Source organism: Theropithecus gelada, chromosome 19 (genome assembly GCF_003255815.1).
Source record: "Theropithecus gelada isolate Dixy chromosome 19, Tgel_1.0, whole genome shotgun sequence".
Lineage (NCBI taxonomy): Eukaryota > Metazoa > Chordata > Mammalia > Primates > Cercopithecidae > Theropithecus > Theropithecus gelada.
Window position 1 is genome coordinate 29,555,397 of NC_037687.1, and position 16,399 is coordinate 29,571,795.

The 16,399-nt window shown below is 44.2% G+C and overlaps 1 protein-coding gene across 3 annotated transcripts in view; it reads right to left on the bottom strand.

Annotated features, from left to right (window-relative positions):
* Positions 1-3,204: 3,204 nt before the first annotated feature.
* The window catches only part of LOC112612443 (zinc finger protein 611), a 25,279-nt gene continuing 12,084 nt past the window's right edge, over positions 3,205-16,399 (bottom strand). Inside the window, exons 2-5 of one of the 3 annotated variants that reach the window (XM_025366985.1) lie at positions 13,437-13,559; positions 11,992-12,071; positions 7,375-7,416; positions 5,315-5,439 (exon numbers count right to left, since the gene is read on the bottom strand). In XM_025366985.1, coding sequence (XP_025222770.1) covers positions 5,349-5,439; positions 7,375-7,416; positions 11,992-12,071; positions 13,437-13,559 — 336 coding nt within the window. In that variant the 3' untranslated portion in view covers positions 5,315-5,348. Of the gene's footprint in view, positions 5,440-5,963; positions 6,114-7,374; positions 7,417-11,991; positions 12,072-13,432; positions 13,560-16,399 lie in introns of all 3 variants that reach the window. The other 2 variants (XM_025366984.1, XM_025366982.1) reach the window with 2 other exon arrangements.

Sequence of the window (16,399 nt, forward strand, 5' to 3'; positions counted from 1 at the left end):
AGGTTTGATGCTTGTGCAGCCATTAATAGTAACAAGCTAGGAACAGGATGTGGTTCTCTTAATTAGGAAAGAAGCTACAGAATAGAAAATAAATATGTTTGTCATGAGTCAGAAGTTTGTGAAAATTGTGCCTGTTAGCCATGTGTTATTTAGGCTACTTAGAAAAAGAACAAAAAGGACCCGGTTCACCTTCAGAAGGAGGAAGCCAACCCCTCCTGTGCTGCCGGTCACTGTAACCCACTGGAACTCATAATCACCCATNGCCAACCCCTCCTGTGCTGCCGGTCACTGTAACCCACTGGAACTCATAATCACCCATCCCCTAGGTCCCCATTAGAAAAAAGGAGAACTTGTAACCCTGAATTGATGGGACAAGGTTAAACCCCCCAAGTTGTCATTTTATTCCAAAGGGAGGTTCACAAGAGCTCTCCCGAACCAGTGTTTCAAACCTGTTATGATGAGCTGAATCTACCAGAACCAGAACGTCTGAAAAAGACAAAAAAATTGTTGCTCCAATTAGCAGAAAATGTAGCTCATTCCCTCAATGTTACTTCTTTTTTTTTTTTTTTTTTTTTTAGAGACGGAGTCTCGCTCTGTCGCCCAGGCTGGAGTGCAGTGGCGGGATCTCAGCTCACTGCAAGCTCCGCCTCCTGGGTTCACGCCATTCTCCTGCCTCAGCCTCCCGAGTAGCTGGGACTACAGGCGCCCGCCACCTCGCCCGGCTAGTTTTTTTGTATTTTTTAGTAGAGATGGGGTTTCACCGTGTCAGCCAGGATGGTCTCGATCTCCTGACCTCGTGATCCGCCCGTCTCGGCCTCCCAAAGTGCTGGGATTACAGGCTTGAGCCACCGCGCCCGGCCGTTTTTTGTATATTTTTGAGTAGAGACGGGGTTTCACCGTGTTAGCCATGATGGTCTCGATCTCCTGACCTCGTGATCCGCCCGTCTCGGCCTCCCAAAGTGCTGGGATTACAGGCTTGAGCCACCGCGCCCAGCCAATGTTACTTCTTATGTATGTGGAGGAACCACTATCAGAGACCAATGGCCTTCGGAAGCCCAAGAGTTGGTGCCCACTGATCCAGCTCCTGATGTAATTCCAGTTCAGAAGGCCTAAGCTAGCAACTTATAGGTCCTAAAAACCTCAATTATTGAACAATACTGTATAGCTAGAGGAGGAAAAAACTTTATCATCCCAGTATGAAATCTTAATTGTATAGGACAGAAGTTGTACAACAGCACAACAAGGACAATTATTTTGTGGGGCCTAAACCACACTGAAAAGAACCCATTTAGTAAATTTTCTAAGTTAAAAGCTGCCTGGGCTTATCCAGAATCTCATCAGGACTGGACGGCCCTGCTGGACTATACTGGATATGTAGGCACAGAGCCCACATTTGGTTACCTAATAAATAGGCAGGCAGTTGTGTTATTGGCACTCTTAAGCTGTCCTTTTTTTTATTACCCGCAAAAACAAGTGAGCTCCTAGGCTTCCTTGTCTATGCCTCCCAAGAAAAGAGAACATAGTTATAGGAAACTGGAAAGATAATGAGTGGCCCTCTGAAAGGATCACACAGTATTATAAGCCTGCCACATGGGCACAAGACGGCTTATGAAGATACTGAACCCCCATCTACTTGCTCAATCGGATCATACAGTTGCCTGCCATCTTAAAAGTAATTACTAATGAAACTGGCAGAGCTTTGACTGTTTTAGCTTGGCAGGAAGCCCAAATGAAGAATGCTATCTATCAGAATAGACTGACCTTAGACTACTTGCTGGCAGCTGAAGGAGGAGTCTGTAAAAAATTTAACTTAACCAATTGCTGCCTACAAATAAATGATCAAGGACACGTAGTTAAAAACATAGTCAAGGACGTGACAAAGTTTTCACATGTGTCTGTACAGCCTGAGCACGAGTTTGATCCTAGGTCTTTATTTAGAAAATAGTTTCCAGCTACAGCAGGATTTAAAACCGTCATTGTAGATATATTGCTAGTAATAAGAACTTGCTTGCTGCTCCCCTGTGTATTACCCTTGCTTCTTCTTTTTTTTTTTGAGACGGAGTCTGGCTCTGTCTCCCAGGCTGCAGTGCAATGGCGTGATCTTAGCTCACTACAAGCTCCGCTTCCCGGGTTCACGCCATTCTCCTGCCTCAGACTCCCCAGTAGCTAGGACTACAGGTGCGCACCACCACACCAGGCTAATTTTTTGTATTTTTTTTCGAGACGGAGTCTCGCTCTGTCACCCAGGCTGGAGTGCAGTGGTCGGATCTCAGCTCACTGCAAGCTCCACCTCCCAGGTTCACGCCATTCTCTTGCCTCAGCCTCCCAAGTAGCTGGGACTGCAGGTGCCCGCCACCTCGCCCGGCTGGTTTTTTTGTATTTTTTTAAGTAGAGACGGGGTTTCACCGTGTTAGCCAGGATGGTCTCAATCTACTGACCTTGTGATCCGCCCGCCTTCCCAACTGGGATTACAGGCGCGAGCCACCACACCCAGCTGATACTCCTTTTAAAAAGTACTATCTCAAAGAAGTACTATCTCTTTAAAAAGTACTATCTCCAATAATAATAATAATAATAGACAATCAGAAACAAAAAACAGGCTGAGACAAGTGGCTAACATGTGTGGGCCATGCTGGTTTCAAACTCCCGACCTCAAGTAATCTACCTGCCTTGGCCTCCCAATGTGCTGGCACAACAGGCCTGAGCCACCACACCTGGCCCAATCCTCTTAACACAAACACTTTAATGTCAATTAAGGCTTGAACTCAATGTTAAGTCAACAGAAACTCGAGTCAATGCTGAATTGACTCTAATGTCAATTAATGCCTGATGGTTTGCTATACTCATTTCATTGGGAACAGCTCAAAAATGAATTTTCTCATGTTCTGTAAGGAGTGACCTCGGACTAAAGACCTTGCCACACTTATGACGTTTGTAAGATTTCTGTCCAGTATGGATTATCTGATGTCTAATGAGGTGTGAACATGAAGTAAAGGCTCGCCACAATCACCACACTTGTGAGCTTTCTCTCCTGTATGAATTCTCCTATGTTTTGCACAGGATGAAGCTTGACTGAAGACCTTGCCACAGTCATGACCTTTGTAAGGTTTCTCTCCAGTATGAGTTTGCCAATGAACTGCAATGTACAAACGATGTCTGAAAACTTTACCCCATTTATTACACTTGTAAGATATCCCTTCATTATGGGTTCTCAAATGATTTGCAATAGTTTTAGCGTTACTGAAGACTGTGAGAATCATTACATTAGTCAAATTTCCGCATACCATGAACTGCCTGATGGGGAATAAGTGTTGACTGTCCACTAAAGGCTTTGCCACACTCATTACACTTGTTTCTCTCCAGTGTGAATTCCAGTATGTTGTGCCAGAGTGAATCACTCGCAAAAGTCTTGTGACAAACCTTACATTTGTATGGCTTCTCTCCAGTATGAATTCTGTCTTTTAAGGTGTGATTTCCAACTGAAAACTTTGTCACACGCTTCACATTTCTAAGGTTTCTCTCCAGTATGAATTCTATGATGACGTGAAAGGTGTGATTGTTGATTAAAAACCTTCCCACATTCATTACACTTGTAAGGTTTCTCTGCAGTGTGAATTCTAGTATGTCTTGCCAGGAGTGAATTACGCACGAAAGCCTTGTCACAAACAGTACATTTGTAAGATTTCTCTCCAGTATGAAGTCTACGATGGTATATAAGGGATGGCCAGTGACGGAAGGTATTGCCACACTCATTACACTTGTAAGGCTTCTCACCACTATGAAGTCTACGATGGCAATGAAGGGATGACCTGCGACTGAAGGTCTTGTCGCACTCATTACACTTATAAGGTTTCTCACCACTATGAACTCTACGATGGCATACAAGGTATGACCTGTGACTGAAGGTCTTGCCGCACTCATTACACTTGTAAGGTTTCTCTCCACTATGAATTCTAGTATGTTTTGCCAGATAGGAATGACACGCGAAAGCCTTGTCACAAACCTTACATTTGTATGGTTTCTCTCCAGTATGAACTACCTTATGTGTCTCAAGGCTTGACTGGCGACTGAAAACTTTTTCACATTCTTCACATTTGTAAGGGTGCGCTCCAGTGTGAATTGATTTATGAATTAAAAGATCTGAATTTTGACCAAAGGTCTTGCCACATTCATGACACTTGTAAGGTTTTTCTCCAGGGTGAATTCTAGTATGTCTTGCCAGTTGTGAATTCCGCATGAAAGCCTTGTCACAAACCTCACATTTATAAGATTTCTCTCTGGCATGAAGTCTTCGATGGCATACAAGGGAGGACTTGTGACTGAAAGTCTTGCCACACTCATTACACTTGTAAGTTTTCTCTCCAGTGTGAATTCTGGTATGTCGAGCCAGCTGTGAATGCCACGTGAAAGCTGTGTCACAAACCTTACATTTGTATGGTTTCTCTCCAGTGTGAATTCTCTTATGTGTCTCAAGGGTTGATTTGTGACTGAAAACTTTGTCACATTCTTCACATTTGTAAGGTTTCTCTCCAGTATGAATTCTATGATGACGTGCAAAGTTTGATTGTTGATTAAAAGCCTTATCACATTCATTACACTTGTAAGGTTTCTCTCCAGTATGAGTTGCCTTATGAATTACAAGGGCTGAATTTTGACCAAAGATCTTGCCACACTCATTACACTTGTAAGGTTTTACTCCAGTATGAAGTCTACGATGGCATGTAAGGGATGACACCTGACTGAAGGACTTGCCACATTCATTACACTTGTAAGGTTTCTCACCTGTGTGGCATCTCTGATGGCATGCAAGGTACTGCTTATGATTAAAGAGCTTGCCACATACATCACATTTATATGGTTTGTCTCCTAAATGGATTGTCTGGTGTTTCCTTAAGAGTGAGCTACAATTAAAGGCTTTGCCACTCTCATTACATTGGAAAGATGTTTCTGTCATGTGTACTTCCTGTTCTTGTGTGAGTAACGAAGAATTCAAGAAATTATTCCTATAGTTATTAGAAATCTGGGTTTGGGGCCTACAAGAAATTCTTTGGGACGCTGAAACCGAGGGAGCATCACTGGTAGACTTCTCAAGTTGACTAGCAATTTTGCCTTTGATCTGAAATATGTGCAATTCAGGCAGATGTGAATGAAAACTTGATCCAAGCTGATCGTTAATAGGCTTGTTTCCAGCATGCCTTTGATCATATTGGTCTGTACTACCAATCAAGATTTTAATTTTTGTCATGGGTGCTTCATGGCCACTTCTTTCATCTTCTTGACACTGAAACTCAATGTCATGAATTTCTTTTTCAATGTCCTGGAAGCAAAAATCTCCAATGTGATGACTTTCAGGTCTTTGCAATGTCCCTGGGTAGAACACTTCTGTATTGCCTTGCCCTGTTGACAAGACCTCCTTCATCATGCATTTGGAAGAGATATCTACAAAATATAAACACCAACAGGTTTCCAATTAAGTCTAGATGGCAAATCATACTGAAGTGTGTAAATATGACACAAAAAACAAGACTTATTTTGAACTTCCCAAACATGATCTTCAAAGTATAGGAACACAAAAGGAGTAAGATTCTTTAATAAATAAAGGGCAATTATATGTCCTTCAAATCAATTCTATGGAAGTCTATTTTCTGTGTCATGACAAAACACTGACAGGGCACAAACATGTGTAAGCCTAAAGTGAGGAGTATTTTTCCACTGTGACCCTAAAGTGTATCACAATTTGCAAGAAACATATCACTGTCACATCAACGAAGAGAAAAATATGTATTCTTCACATTTAAAGCATATTCACTGTATACAAATAAATGCTACAAAAAAAAAAAACCCCCACACAATATACAATATTGGTAAATAATCCACAACAAGCTCATATAAGGATAACCAAAAGCAATGGAAATTCTGTACTATCAAACAATTATAGCACTGAGAAGATAAGAAAAGATTACAAAAATTAGCCAAGTATGGTGGTCCGCGCCTGCAGTCACAGCTACTTGGGAGGCTGAGGCACAAGAATCACTTGAATCACGAGGCAGAGGTTGCAGTGAGCCGAGATCACACCACTGCACTCCAGCCTGGGTGACAAAGTGAGACTCCGCCTCAAAAAAAAAAAAAAAGAAAAAAGAAAAAAAGAAAAAATAGTTAATACAATATTTTTCNAAAAAAAAAAAAAAAGAAAAAAGAAAAAAAGAAAAAATAGTTAATACAATATTTTTCTGAATAAATGTCATAAAATTACCTATATCCACACAAAACAGGTGCTTTTAAATTTTTTGTATATTTATTTTTTTGAGACGGGGCCTTTCACTCCAGCTTGGAGTGCCATGGTGCGATCTCAGCTCACTGCAACCTCTGCCACCTGGGTGGAGGTGATTCTCCTGCCTCAGACTCCTGAGTACCTGGGATTACAGGCATGCACCACTACGCCTGGCAAATTTTTGTGTTTTTAATAAAGATGGGGTTTCACCATGTTGGCCACCATGTTGGCCAGGCTGGTCTCAAACTCCTGACCTCAAGTAATCCACCCGCCTCAGCTTCCCAAAGTTCTGGGATTACCAGTGTGAGTCACTGCACCCGGTGGCACTTTGTGACTTTAACGAGTGGAGTGTGTCAGTTATATTGCATACCACATACCAAAAAGCCATATATAAAATTATAAAAATTAATTAATAAAATATTGGAACCCGGCCGGGCGCGGTGGCTCAAGCCTGTAATCCCAGCACTTTGGGAGGCCGAGATGGGCGGATCACGAGGTCAGGAGATCGAGACCATCCTGGGTAACACGGTGAAACCCCGTCTCTACTAAAAAATACAAAAAACTAGCCGGGCGAGGTGGCGGGCGCCTGTAGTCCCAGCTACTCGGGAGGCTGAGGCAGGAGAATGGCGTGAACCCGGGAGGCGGAGCTTGCAGTGAGCTGAGATCCGGCCACTGCACTCCAGCCTGGGCGACAGAGCGAGACTCCGTCTCAAAAAAAAAAATAAATAAATAAATAAAAATAAAAAAATAAAATAAAATATTGGAACCCATGATAAAACCAGCAAGTAAATGAGTACATTTATACAGGCTGCAGAATTCTAAACAATTCCTCTTAAGAAAAAATCCACAACTTCTACTTAACCACCAGCACGCAACATCAGAACTGAAATACATGTTAAGATCACTACCTTCTGATGTATGAGGTCAAGGAAATACACAGCATTTGGCTGGGCGCGGTGGCTCACACCTGTAATCCTGGCACTTTTGGAGGCCAAGGTAGCGAATCACGAGGTCAAGAGATTGAGACCATCCTGGCTAACATGCTGAAACCCCGTCTCTACTAAAAAAATACAAAAAAATTAGCCGGGCGTGGTGGCGGGCACCTGTAGTCCCAGCAACTCTGGAGGCTGAGGCAGGAGAATGGCCTGAACCCAGAAGGTGGAGCTTGCAGTGAGCTGAGATCGCACCACTGCTCTCCAGCCTGGGCGACAGAGCAAGATTCCATCTCAAAAAACAAAACAAAACAAAACAAAATACACAGCATTTTAAGAAATAACAATTGACTAACGGCAGGCACAGTGGCTCACACCTGTAATCCAAGCACTTTGGGAGGCCAAGGCAAGTGGATCACGAGGTCAGGAGTTCGAGAACAGTCTGGCCATCTGGGGAAACCCCATCTCTACTAAGAATACAAAAAAATCAGCTGGGCATGGTGGCGGGCACCTGTAATCTCAGCTACTCTGGAGGCTGAGGCAAAAGAATTGTTTGAACCCAGGAGGCGGAGGTTGCAGTGAGCTGAGATCGTGCCATTGCACTCCAGCCTGGGTGACAGGGCAAGACTCTGTCTCCAAAATAAGTACATAAATAAATAAAGAATTGACTAATAGCGTAGTAAAGCGCAATTATGATGTCTCAACTACACTTTTGTAACAGCCAGGCAATACAGCAATTTTATATATATGCATTCCCCATAGTTACCTAGTTCACTACGCATAAAATATAAAATATACAATGAGTACTGGGAAATTTTACACACTGAGATCAGAGAAAACATTGTATAAAACAAATTGCACAATAAAAACAAAACAAATGTGATATATGCTCTCTGGCCCACATGTTCGTATTGACTAAAAGCCATTATCAGATTTCTTATTCTCCAATAGGATGTTACTACAGATGGGGCCTTTTAGAGAATTTGGTCACAGGTGTTGACTAATTGTGAATAGGACTAGGGCTTTTAATTTTATTTTTTCTTTCTTCTTTCTTTTATTTTTTATTTTTTTGAGACGGAGTCTTGCTCCGTCGCCAAGCCTGGAGTTCAGTGGCGCAATCGCGGCACACTGCAATCTTTGCCTCCCGGGTTCAAGCGATTCTCCTGCCTCAGCCTCCTGAGTAGCTGGGACTACAGGCGCCCACGACCACGCCCAGATAATTTTTATATTTTTAGTAGAGACAGGGTTTCATCATGTTGGCCCAGATGGTCTGGATCTTTTACCTCGTGATCCGCCCTCCTCAGCCTCCCAAAGTGCTGGGATTACAAGCCTGAGCCACCTCGCCCGGCCTCTTTATTTGTTTTTGAGACAGAGTTTCGCTCTTGTTGCCCAGGCTGGAGTGCAATAGCGTGATCTAGGATCACCACAACCTCTGCCTCTCAGGTTCTAGCGAGTCTCCTGTCTCCTGCTTCATCCACCCAAGTAGCTGGGATTACAGGCACCACTCCGGGTGAGTGACACCACTATTGGCTAATTTTGTATTTTTAGATTGGCTAATTTTGTATTTTTAGTAGAGACGTGGTTTCTCCATGTTGCTCAGGCTGGTCGCAAACTCCTGGTCTCTTGTGATTTGGCCATCTCCGCCTCCCAAAGTGCTGGGATTACAGGCGTGAGCTACCACGCCCCGCCAGGACTAGGGCTTTTTTTTTTTTTTTTTTTTTTTTTTGAGACGGATTCCAGGCTGGAGTGCACTGGTGCGATCTCGGCTCACTGCAAGCTCCGCCTCCTGGGTTCACGCCATTCTCCTGCCTCAGCCTTCTGACTAGCTGGAACTACAGGCATCCGCCACCACGCTCGGCTAATTTTTTTGTATTTTTAGTAGAGACGGGGTTTCACCGTGTTAGCCAGAATGGTGTCCACCTCCTGACCTCGTGATCCACCCGCCCCGGCCTCCAAAGTGCTGGGATTACTGGTGTGAGCCACCGCGCCTGGCCTAGGGCTGTTATAATATGAGAAAGTAAAGAGCTGATTGCCTGTTCCTCTTTACACCATGTCAGGACAGGGCAGGAAGATGGCTGGGCTAAACCACTTAGAAGGCTGTCACCAGGAACCAATCTAGCTGACATCTTGCTCTTAGATTTCCCACTTTCCAGATCCAGGAGAAATAAATTTCTATGTCTTAAGCTTTCCAGTTTAAGCGATTTCTTTCTTTTTTTCTTTTTCTTTTTTTTTTTTTTTTGTTGTTTGTTTTTTTTGAGGCGGAGTCTCGCTCTGTCGCCCAGGCTGGAGTGCAGTGGCGCGATCTCAGCTCACTGCAAGCTCCGCCTCCCGGGTTTACGCCATTCTCCTGCCTCAGCCTCCCGAGTAGCTGGGACTACAGGCGCCGCCACCTCGCCCGGCTAATTTTTTGTATTTTTAGTAGAGATGGGGTTTCACTGTGTTAGCCAGGATGGTCTCGATCTCCTGACCTCGTGATCCGCCCGTCTCGGCCTCCCAAAGTGCTGGGATTACAGGCTTGAGCCACCGCGCCCGGCCTTTTTCTTTTTTTTTTTTTTTTTTGTCTGTTTTGATCATCCAGGCTGGAGTGTAGTGGCACGATTCTCCTACCTAAAGAGATTCTCGCACCTCAGCCTCTTGAGTTGCAGGGACTACAGACACATGCCACCGTGCCTGGCTAATTTTTTTGGGGGGGGGGGAACGGAATCTAATTCTGTCACCCAGGCTGAAGTACAGTGGCGCAATCATAGATTCACGGTTTCATTATGCTTGCCCGACTGGGCTCAAACTCCTGACTGTGAGCCATCTACCCACCTCAGCGTTTGAAAGTGCTGGAAATAGAGGCGAAAGCCACTGTGGCTGGCCAGTCTAAGCTATTTCTGACAGAACAGTAAAATGAGTGAGACAGGAAAAGGGGCATCACATCATTAAAATCACCGAAGGCTGACAAATCTTATTAAACAAAGGAAGTTTAGAGTCTGCACTATGAAAATATATGAAGCCATCTGATAGTATTCACTTGTTTTAAAAAGCAGGTGGATGAAACACCTGAAGTTGGGAGTTCAAGACCAGCCTGACCAATATGGAGAAATCCCGTCTCTACTACAAATACAAAAATTAGCCACGCTTGTGCCAGGCATAATCCTAGCTACTTGGGAACCTGAGACAGGACAATTGCTTAAACCCAGGAAGTGGAGGTTGCTGTGAGCTGAGATTGCACCACTGCGCTCCAGCCTGGCCAACAAGAGGGAAATTCCACCTGAAAACAACCAACCAAACAAACAAAACAAAACGCCAGGTACACTGGATCATGCCTGTAATCCCAGCTCTTTGGGAGGCTGAGGAAGATAGATCACTTGAGGTCAGGAGTTGGAGACCAGCCTGGCCAACATGGTGAAACCTCATCTCTACTAAAAACACAAAATTAGCACGTGGTGTGCATGCCTGTAATCCCAGCTGCTAAGTAGGCTGAGACAGAAGAATTGCCTGAAACTGGGAGGTGGAGGTTATGGTGAACTGAGATAGTGCCATTGTACTTCAGCCTGGGCAACAGGAGCAAATCTCCATTTAAAAACAAAAACAAAAACAAAAACAAAAACAAAAACAAAAACCAAAAACCAAAAACCAACCCTGGAGTTAAATTAACATTATTTCTCAATTAAAGACAGCAAGCTGACAGTGTTCATGTACATGACCCCAATTTGCATGTATGGTAAGTGAGGGACAAGACCTGATTCTAGGTCTGAAGGATCCCATGACATGTTCTTAGGTACAATAGTCAGCCCAGGCAGTACAGAAAATGACCACACACAGAACATACAAAGAGGACAGAAAGCCCCACATTGAGGGGGATACAAGGGCTGAGCTGGGACACAAGGCCTGAGCTGTGCTGCTGACAGTGGTGCTAAGTCATCCCTCATGGACCATATGCTGAGTCATCATGCCCTGCACACATTGATTCAGGCAGCCTCCTATAATTTTGTCCAGTGGATGAATAAGGTCTTGACTTACTCAGTGAGAGTAGTGTTGGAGGAGAGGGGCTCATGGGGAAATTGGGGTGTTCAGCATTACAAAATCAATAGGGTGGAAATAAACAGTATTTGCTTCCAGATCAATGTACCATGTGAGACAACGTCAGGAAAGGAAGGGTAAGTGTGGAGGGCAGGAAGTAATGGGCCTGTAGGAGTGAACTTTGTACATGCACATCTGTGGGAATAGAATTCCACTAGGATAGACCAAATCTTCAGCTTGGAGGAAAGTGGAACTAATTTAGCAAGTGGTAAAATATTGACCCAAGGTTAACTATGCAAATTACAACACGGGCAAGGGACAAGAATGAAAGAGATCCAAGAAAGCAGCAGTATGGTGGCCTGAGGTGAAAGCAGTTTTACATCTCTTAAATTCAATACCTCTGATTTCTAGTTTCAAGCATGTACTCAACAAAATTCTCTGTGTAGATTCCAGAAATGCGTACACACACAATAAAACAAGTAAACGCTATGAAGAGTATAGTGCAGCAACGTAGGAGACGATGGGGGAGAACAAGGATCCCCTGGCTGAGTGGGTAGAGATGTGCTTGTGAAAACAGAGCCAGGCTGAGTGCACTGGCTCACATCTGTAATCCCAGCACATTGGGAGGATGGGCGAGTGGATCACAAGGTCAGGAGTTCAAGACCAGCCAGGCCAGCATGGTGAAACACTGTCTCTACTAAAAAAATACAAAACATTAGTCAGGCATGGTGGTGCATGTCTGTAATCCCAGCTACTGAGAAGGCTGTGGTAGGAGATTGCTTGAACCCGGGAGGCGGAGTTTGCAGTGAGCTGAGGTTGCACCACTGCACTCCAGCCTGGGTGACAGAACAATACTCCATCTTAAAAAAGAAAAAAAAAGGAAAAGGAACTGTACCTTTAATAGAGATGTGGTTTCACCACGTTGGACAGGCTGGTCTCGAACTTCTGACCTCTGGTGATTCACCCACCTCAGCCTTCCAAAGTGCTGGGATTACAGGTGTGTGCCACCGCACCCAGCCTGGCAGTATGATTTATAAGAATAAAGAGAAGAAACCAACCCAGATGTTCACAACAGATAAATATATGAACAAAATGTGGTATACATATAAAATGGAATATTATTCAGCCTTAAAAACAAACTCAGATGGGGCCAGGGGCGGTGGCTCATGTGTGTAATCCCAGCACTTTGGGAATCCAAGGCAACTGAATCACGTCAGGCCAGGCTATCAAAACCAGCCTGGTCAACATGGCGAAACCACCATCTGGAATAGAACTACCAAAAATTAGTCAGGTGTGGTGACACATGCCTGTAATCCCAGCCACTCAAGAGGCTGAGGCAGGAGAATCACTTGAACCCAAAAGGTGGAGGTTGCAGTGAGCCAAGATCATGTCACTGCACTCGAGCCTGGGCACCAGAGTGAGACTGAGTCAAAACATAGAAACAGACAAGCTGAAAGCCACTGTGTCTTAAGGAAATGACAGTAGAACTAAAATATGTAAACCTCATTCAACCTCACAAGCTTCCTCACTAAGATTAATGAAAACCATATCTGTTACAGGGTTGATCCTACAACAAACTGAACATAGGTTTTCTTGTTAAAAATCAACAATGACACATATTGGTGTGAAAAATGTGAAATGAACAAGAGTTCGGTCAAGAGCCTCATACATATGAGGCTGTGAGCCCAAATGACATCCTCGCTGGGAGGAATTTCAACACCACTGACTGCTGCTTAGAGAACATGATCATTAGTTTACGGGATGAACATTGTCACAGTGCCAGTGAGAGACGCTTCTGTGATGTTCCTCAAAAACCAGAATGAGCTGAGCACGGTGGCTCACACCTGTAATCCCAGCACTTTGGGAGGCCGAGGTGGGCAGACCGCCTGAGGTCAGGAATTAGAGACAAGCCTGACCAACATGGAGAAACCCCGTCTCTACTAAAAATACAAAATTAGCTGGGCATGGTGGCGCATGCCTGTAATTCCAGCTACTCGGGAGGCTGAGGCAGGAGAATCACTTCATCCTGAGGGGCGGAGGTTATGGTGAGCTGAGATCATACCATTGCACTCCAGCCTAGGCTATAAGAGCGAAACTCCATCTCAAAAAAAAAAAAAAAAAAAAATGTATGGGGCAAAAATCACAAAAGAGAATACAAAACCAGGAAGAGCCAAGATAGACAACAGCAGACTCCTCAGGCCTACAGGGACATTTTCCTCACCCACAGACTCCAGGTTCCTGTAGTTCTCCAACATCACTTCCCTGTATAAAGCCCTCTGCGCAGGGTTCAGGCATTTCCACTCCGCCAATGAGAATTCTATAGCCACATCCCTGAAAGTCAAGCGTCCCTAAAATGAAACACACATTTCCACAAAACATTATGGAGGAGTTATCACCTTCACAGGAAATGAGAAAAAGAGAAAAGAAGTATGTATTTGATCAAAGACTGTGCTCTGACAAAACCACGTTAATGTATTTTTGAATATTTTTTCCCTATTGTTGCATTTTATTATACTTTTCCTTGAAAGATTTTAAGATCTCATAAGTCATTATGGAAGGCTCGATTTTATGGACAAAACAAAAACTATATAAATAAAAAGGAAACACAGAGCCAGGCATGGTGATTCACGCCTGTAATCCCAACACATCGGGAGGCCAAGGCGGGCAGATTATTTGAGGTCAAGCATTTGAGACCAGCCTGGCCAACATGGTGAAAACCTGTATCTCCTAAAAACATAAAAATTAGCCAGGCAAGGTGGCAGGTACCTGTAATCCCAGCTACACAGGAGGCTGAAGCAGGAGAATCACTTGAACCCAGGAGACAGAGGCTGCAGTGAGTCCAGATCGCACCACTGCACTCCATCCTGGGCAACAGACTGACACTCCATCTCAAAAAACAAAAACAAAACAAAACAAAACAAAAAAACACTGCTAGGTGATAGCTTTCACCTGTTATCTCAACACTTTGGGAGACCAAGGCGGGCGGATAATGTGGTCAAGAGATCGAGACCATCCTGGCCAATGTGGCAAAACCATATCTCTACTAAAAATACAAAAACTAGCTGGGTGTCATGGAGCGGGCCGGTACTCCCAGCTACTGAAGAGGCTGAGGCAGGAGGATTGCTTGAATCTGGGAGACGGAGGTTGCAGTGAGCCAAGATCACGCCACTGCACTTTAGCCTGGTAACAGAGCAAGACTCCATCTCACAAAAAAAAAAAAAAGCAAACACAGGCTTTTCTCTAGAGACATGTCAGATATAATGTTCAACATACCAGGTGATATTAAGTTTCTGGATGAGCTAAGATACAAGTGGTGTTTCAGAGAGGACAAAGTCCAATGGCTTTGAAAGAAAAGTCCGAATCTAAAAACTATCATGATTGGTCAGGCACAGTGGCTCATGCCTGTAATCCCAGCACTTTGGGAGGCCGAGGCGGGCGGATCATGAGGTCAGGAGTTTGAGACCAGCCTGAGAACATGCTGAAACCCCCTCTCTACTAAAAATACAAAAATCAGCTGGGTGTGGTTGTGGGTGCCTGTAATCCCCAATACTCGGGAAGCTGAGGCCGGAGAACTGCTTGAAACCAGGAGGCGGAGTTTGCAACAAGACGATATCATGCTATGCACTTCAGCCTGCGTGACAGAGCAATACTCCGTCTCCAAAAAACAAAAAAACAAAAAACTGTCATGATCACAGCAATAGCCATGACTAACACTTTTGAATGCTTCTCATGTGCTATACACTCTTCTAAGTGCTTCCCATGTCTTAAGCCGTAAAATAACATACTATCCCATGAAGAAAGATCTGTACTTGGAGACCGTTACATCACACACACTCTAGGAAACTTGTCACAAATCAAACAGCTAAAAATATCAACATAAGCACCTGAATCCAGATGTCTGGGGTTCACATGTGAATATAAACACCTAAGTAACAGACACAGCTTTAAACTAAACTGACACAGGTTTATCTAGTGGAGAGAATGTGATAAAGGTCAAGAGTGAGAACATGGAGCATCTTACAAGGTCACTGAATGGACACACACAGGCGTGCATATAATCCTTCACAATACTTCTTTTTTTTTTTTTTTAAAGATGGAATCTTACTTTATCGCACAGGCTGGAGTGCAGTGGCACAATCTCAGCTCACTGCAACCTGTGCCACCCAGGTTCAAGCAAGTCTCTTGCCTCAGCCTCCCTAGTAGCTGGGATTTGAGGCACCTGCCACAGCATCCATCTAATTTTTATATATTTAGTAGAGAAGGGGTTTCACCATCTTAGCCAGGCTGGTCTTGAACTCCTGACGTAGTGATCTACCCGCCTCAGTCTTCCAAAGTGCTGGGATTACAGACATGAGCCATGGCTCCCAGCCCCTTCTTACTATTAATTCATTATTGTGATAGTTGACAACAATGAAAAATACTTAAAATCATTACAATTATTATAAAAAATAAAACGTATTGCAAATGTGTTTTCTACATAAACCATGGGCTTATCCATCCATGTGTTCATGCACACACATCCCATCATGCCATTACACATGTGGTGGCGCGCACCTCTAATTCCAGCTACTCAAGCAGCTGAGGCAACAGAATCACTGTAATCCGGGAGTCAGAGGCTACAGTGAAACAAAATCACACCACTGCACCCCTGCCTGGGCCACAGAGTGAGACACAACTCAAAAAATAAAAATAAAAAATAAAATAAAATCAATGATGCAATAAAGCATCCTGTACCACTGATGCCTATCTCCACTTCCCATTCCACCATGAGTCATTAAAAGTGCAGTTTGGCCAAGCACAGTGGCTCAGGCCTGTAATCCTAGCACTTTGGGAGGCCGAGCTGGAGGAATCACAAGGTCAGGAGTTCAACCAGCCTGACCAATATGGTAAAACCCCATCTCTACTAAAAATACAAAAAGGCCGGGCGCGGTGGCTCAAGCCTGTAATCCCAGCACTTTGGGAGGCTGAGACGGGCGGATCACGAGGTCAGGAGATCGAGACTATCCTGGCTAACACGGTGAAACCCCGTCTCTACTAAAAAATACAAAAAAAATTAGCCGGGCAAGGTGGCAGGCGCCTGTAGTCCCAGCTACTCGGGAGGCTGAGGCAGGAGAATGGCGTAAACCCGGGAGGCAGAGCTTGCAGTGAGCTGAGATCCAGCCACTGCACTCCAGCCTGGGCGACAGAG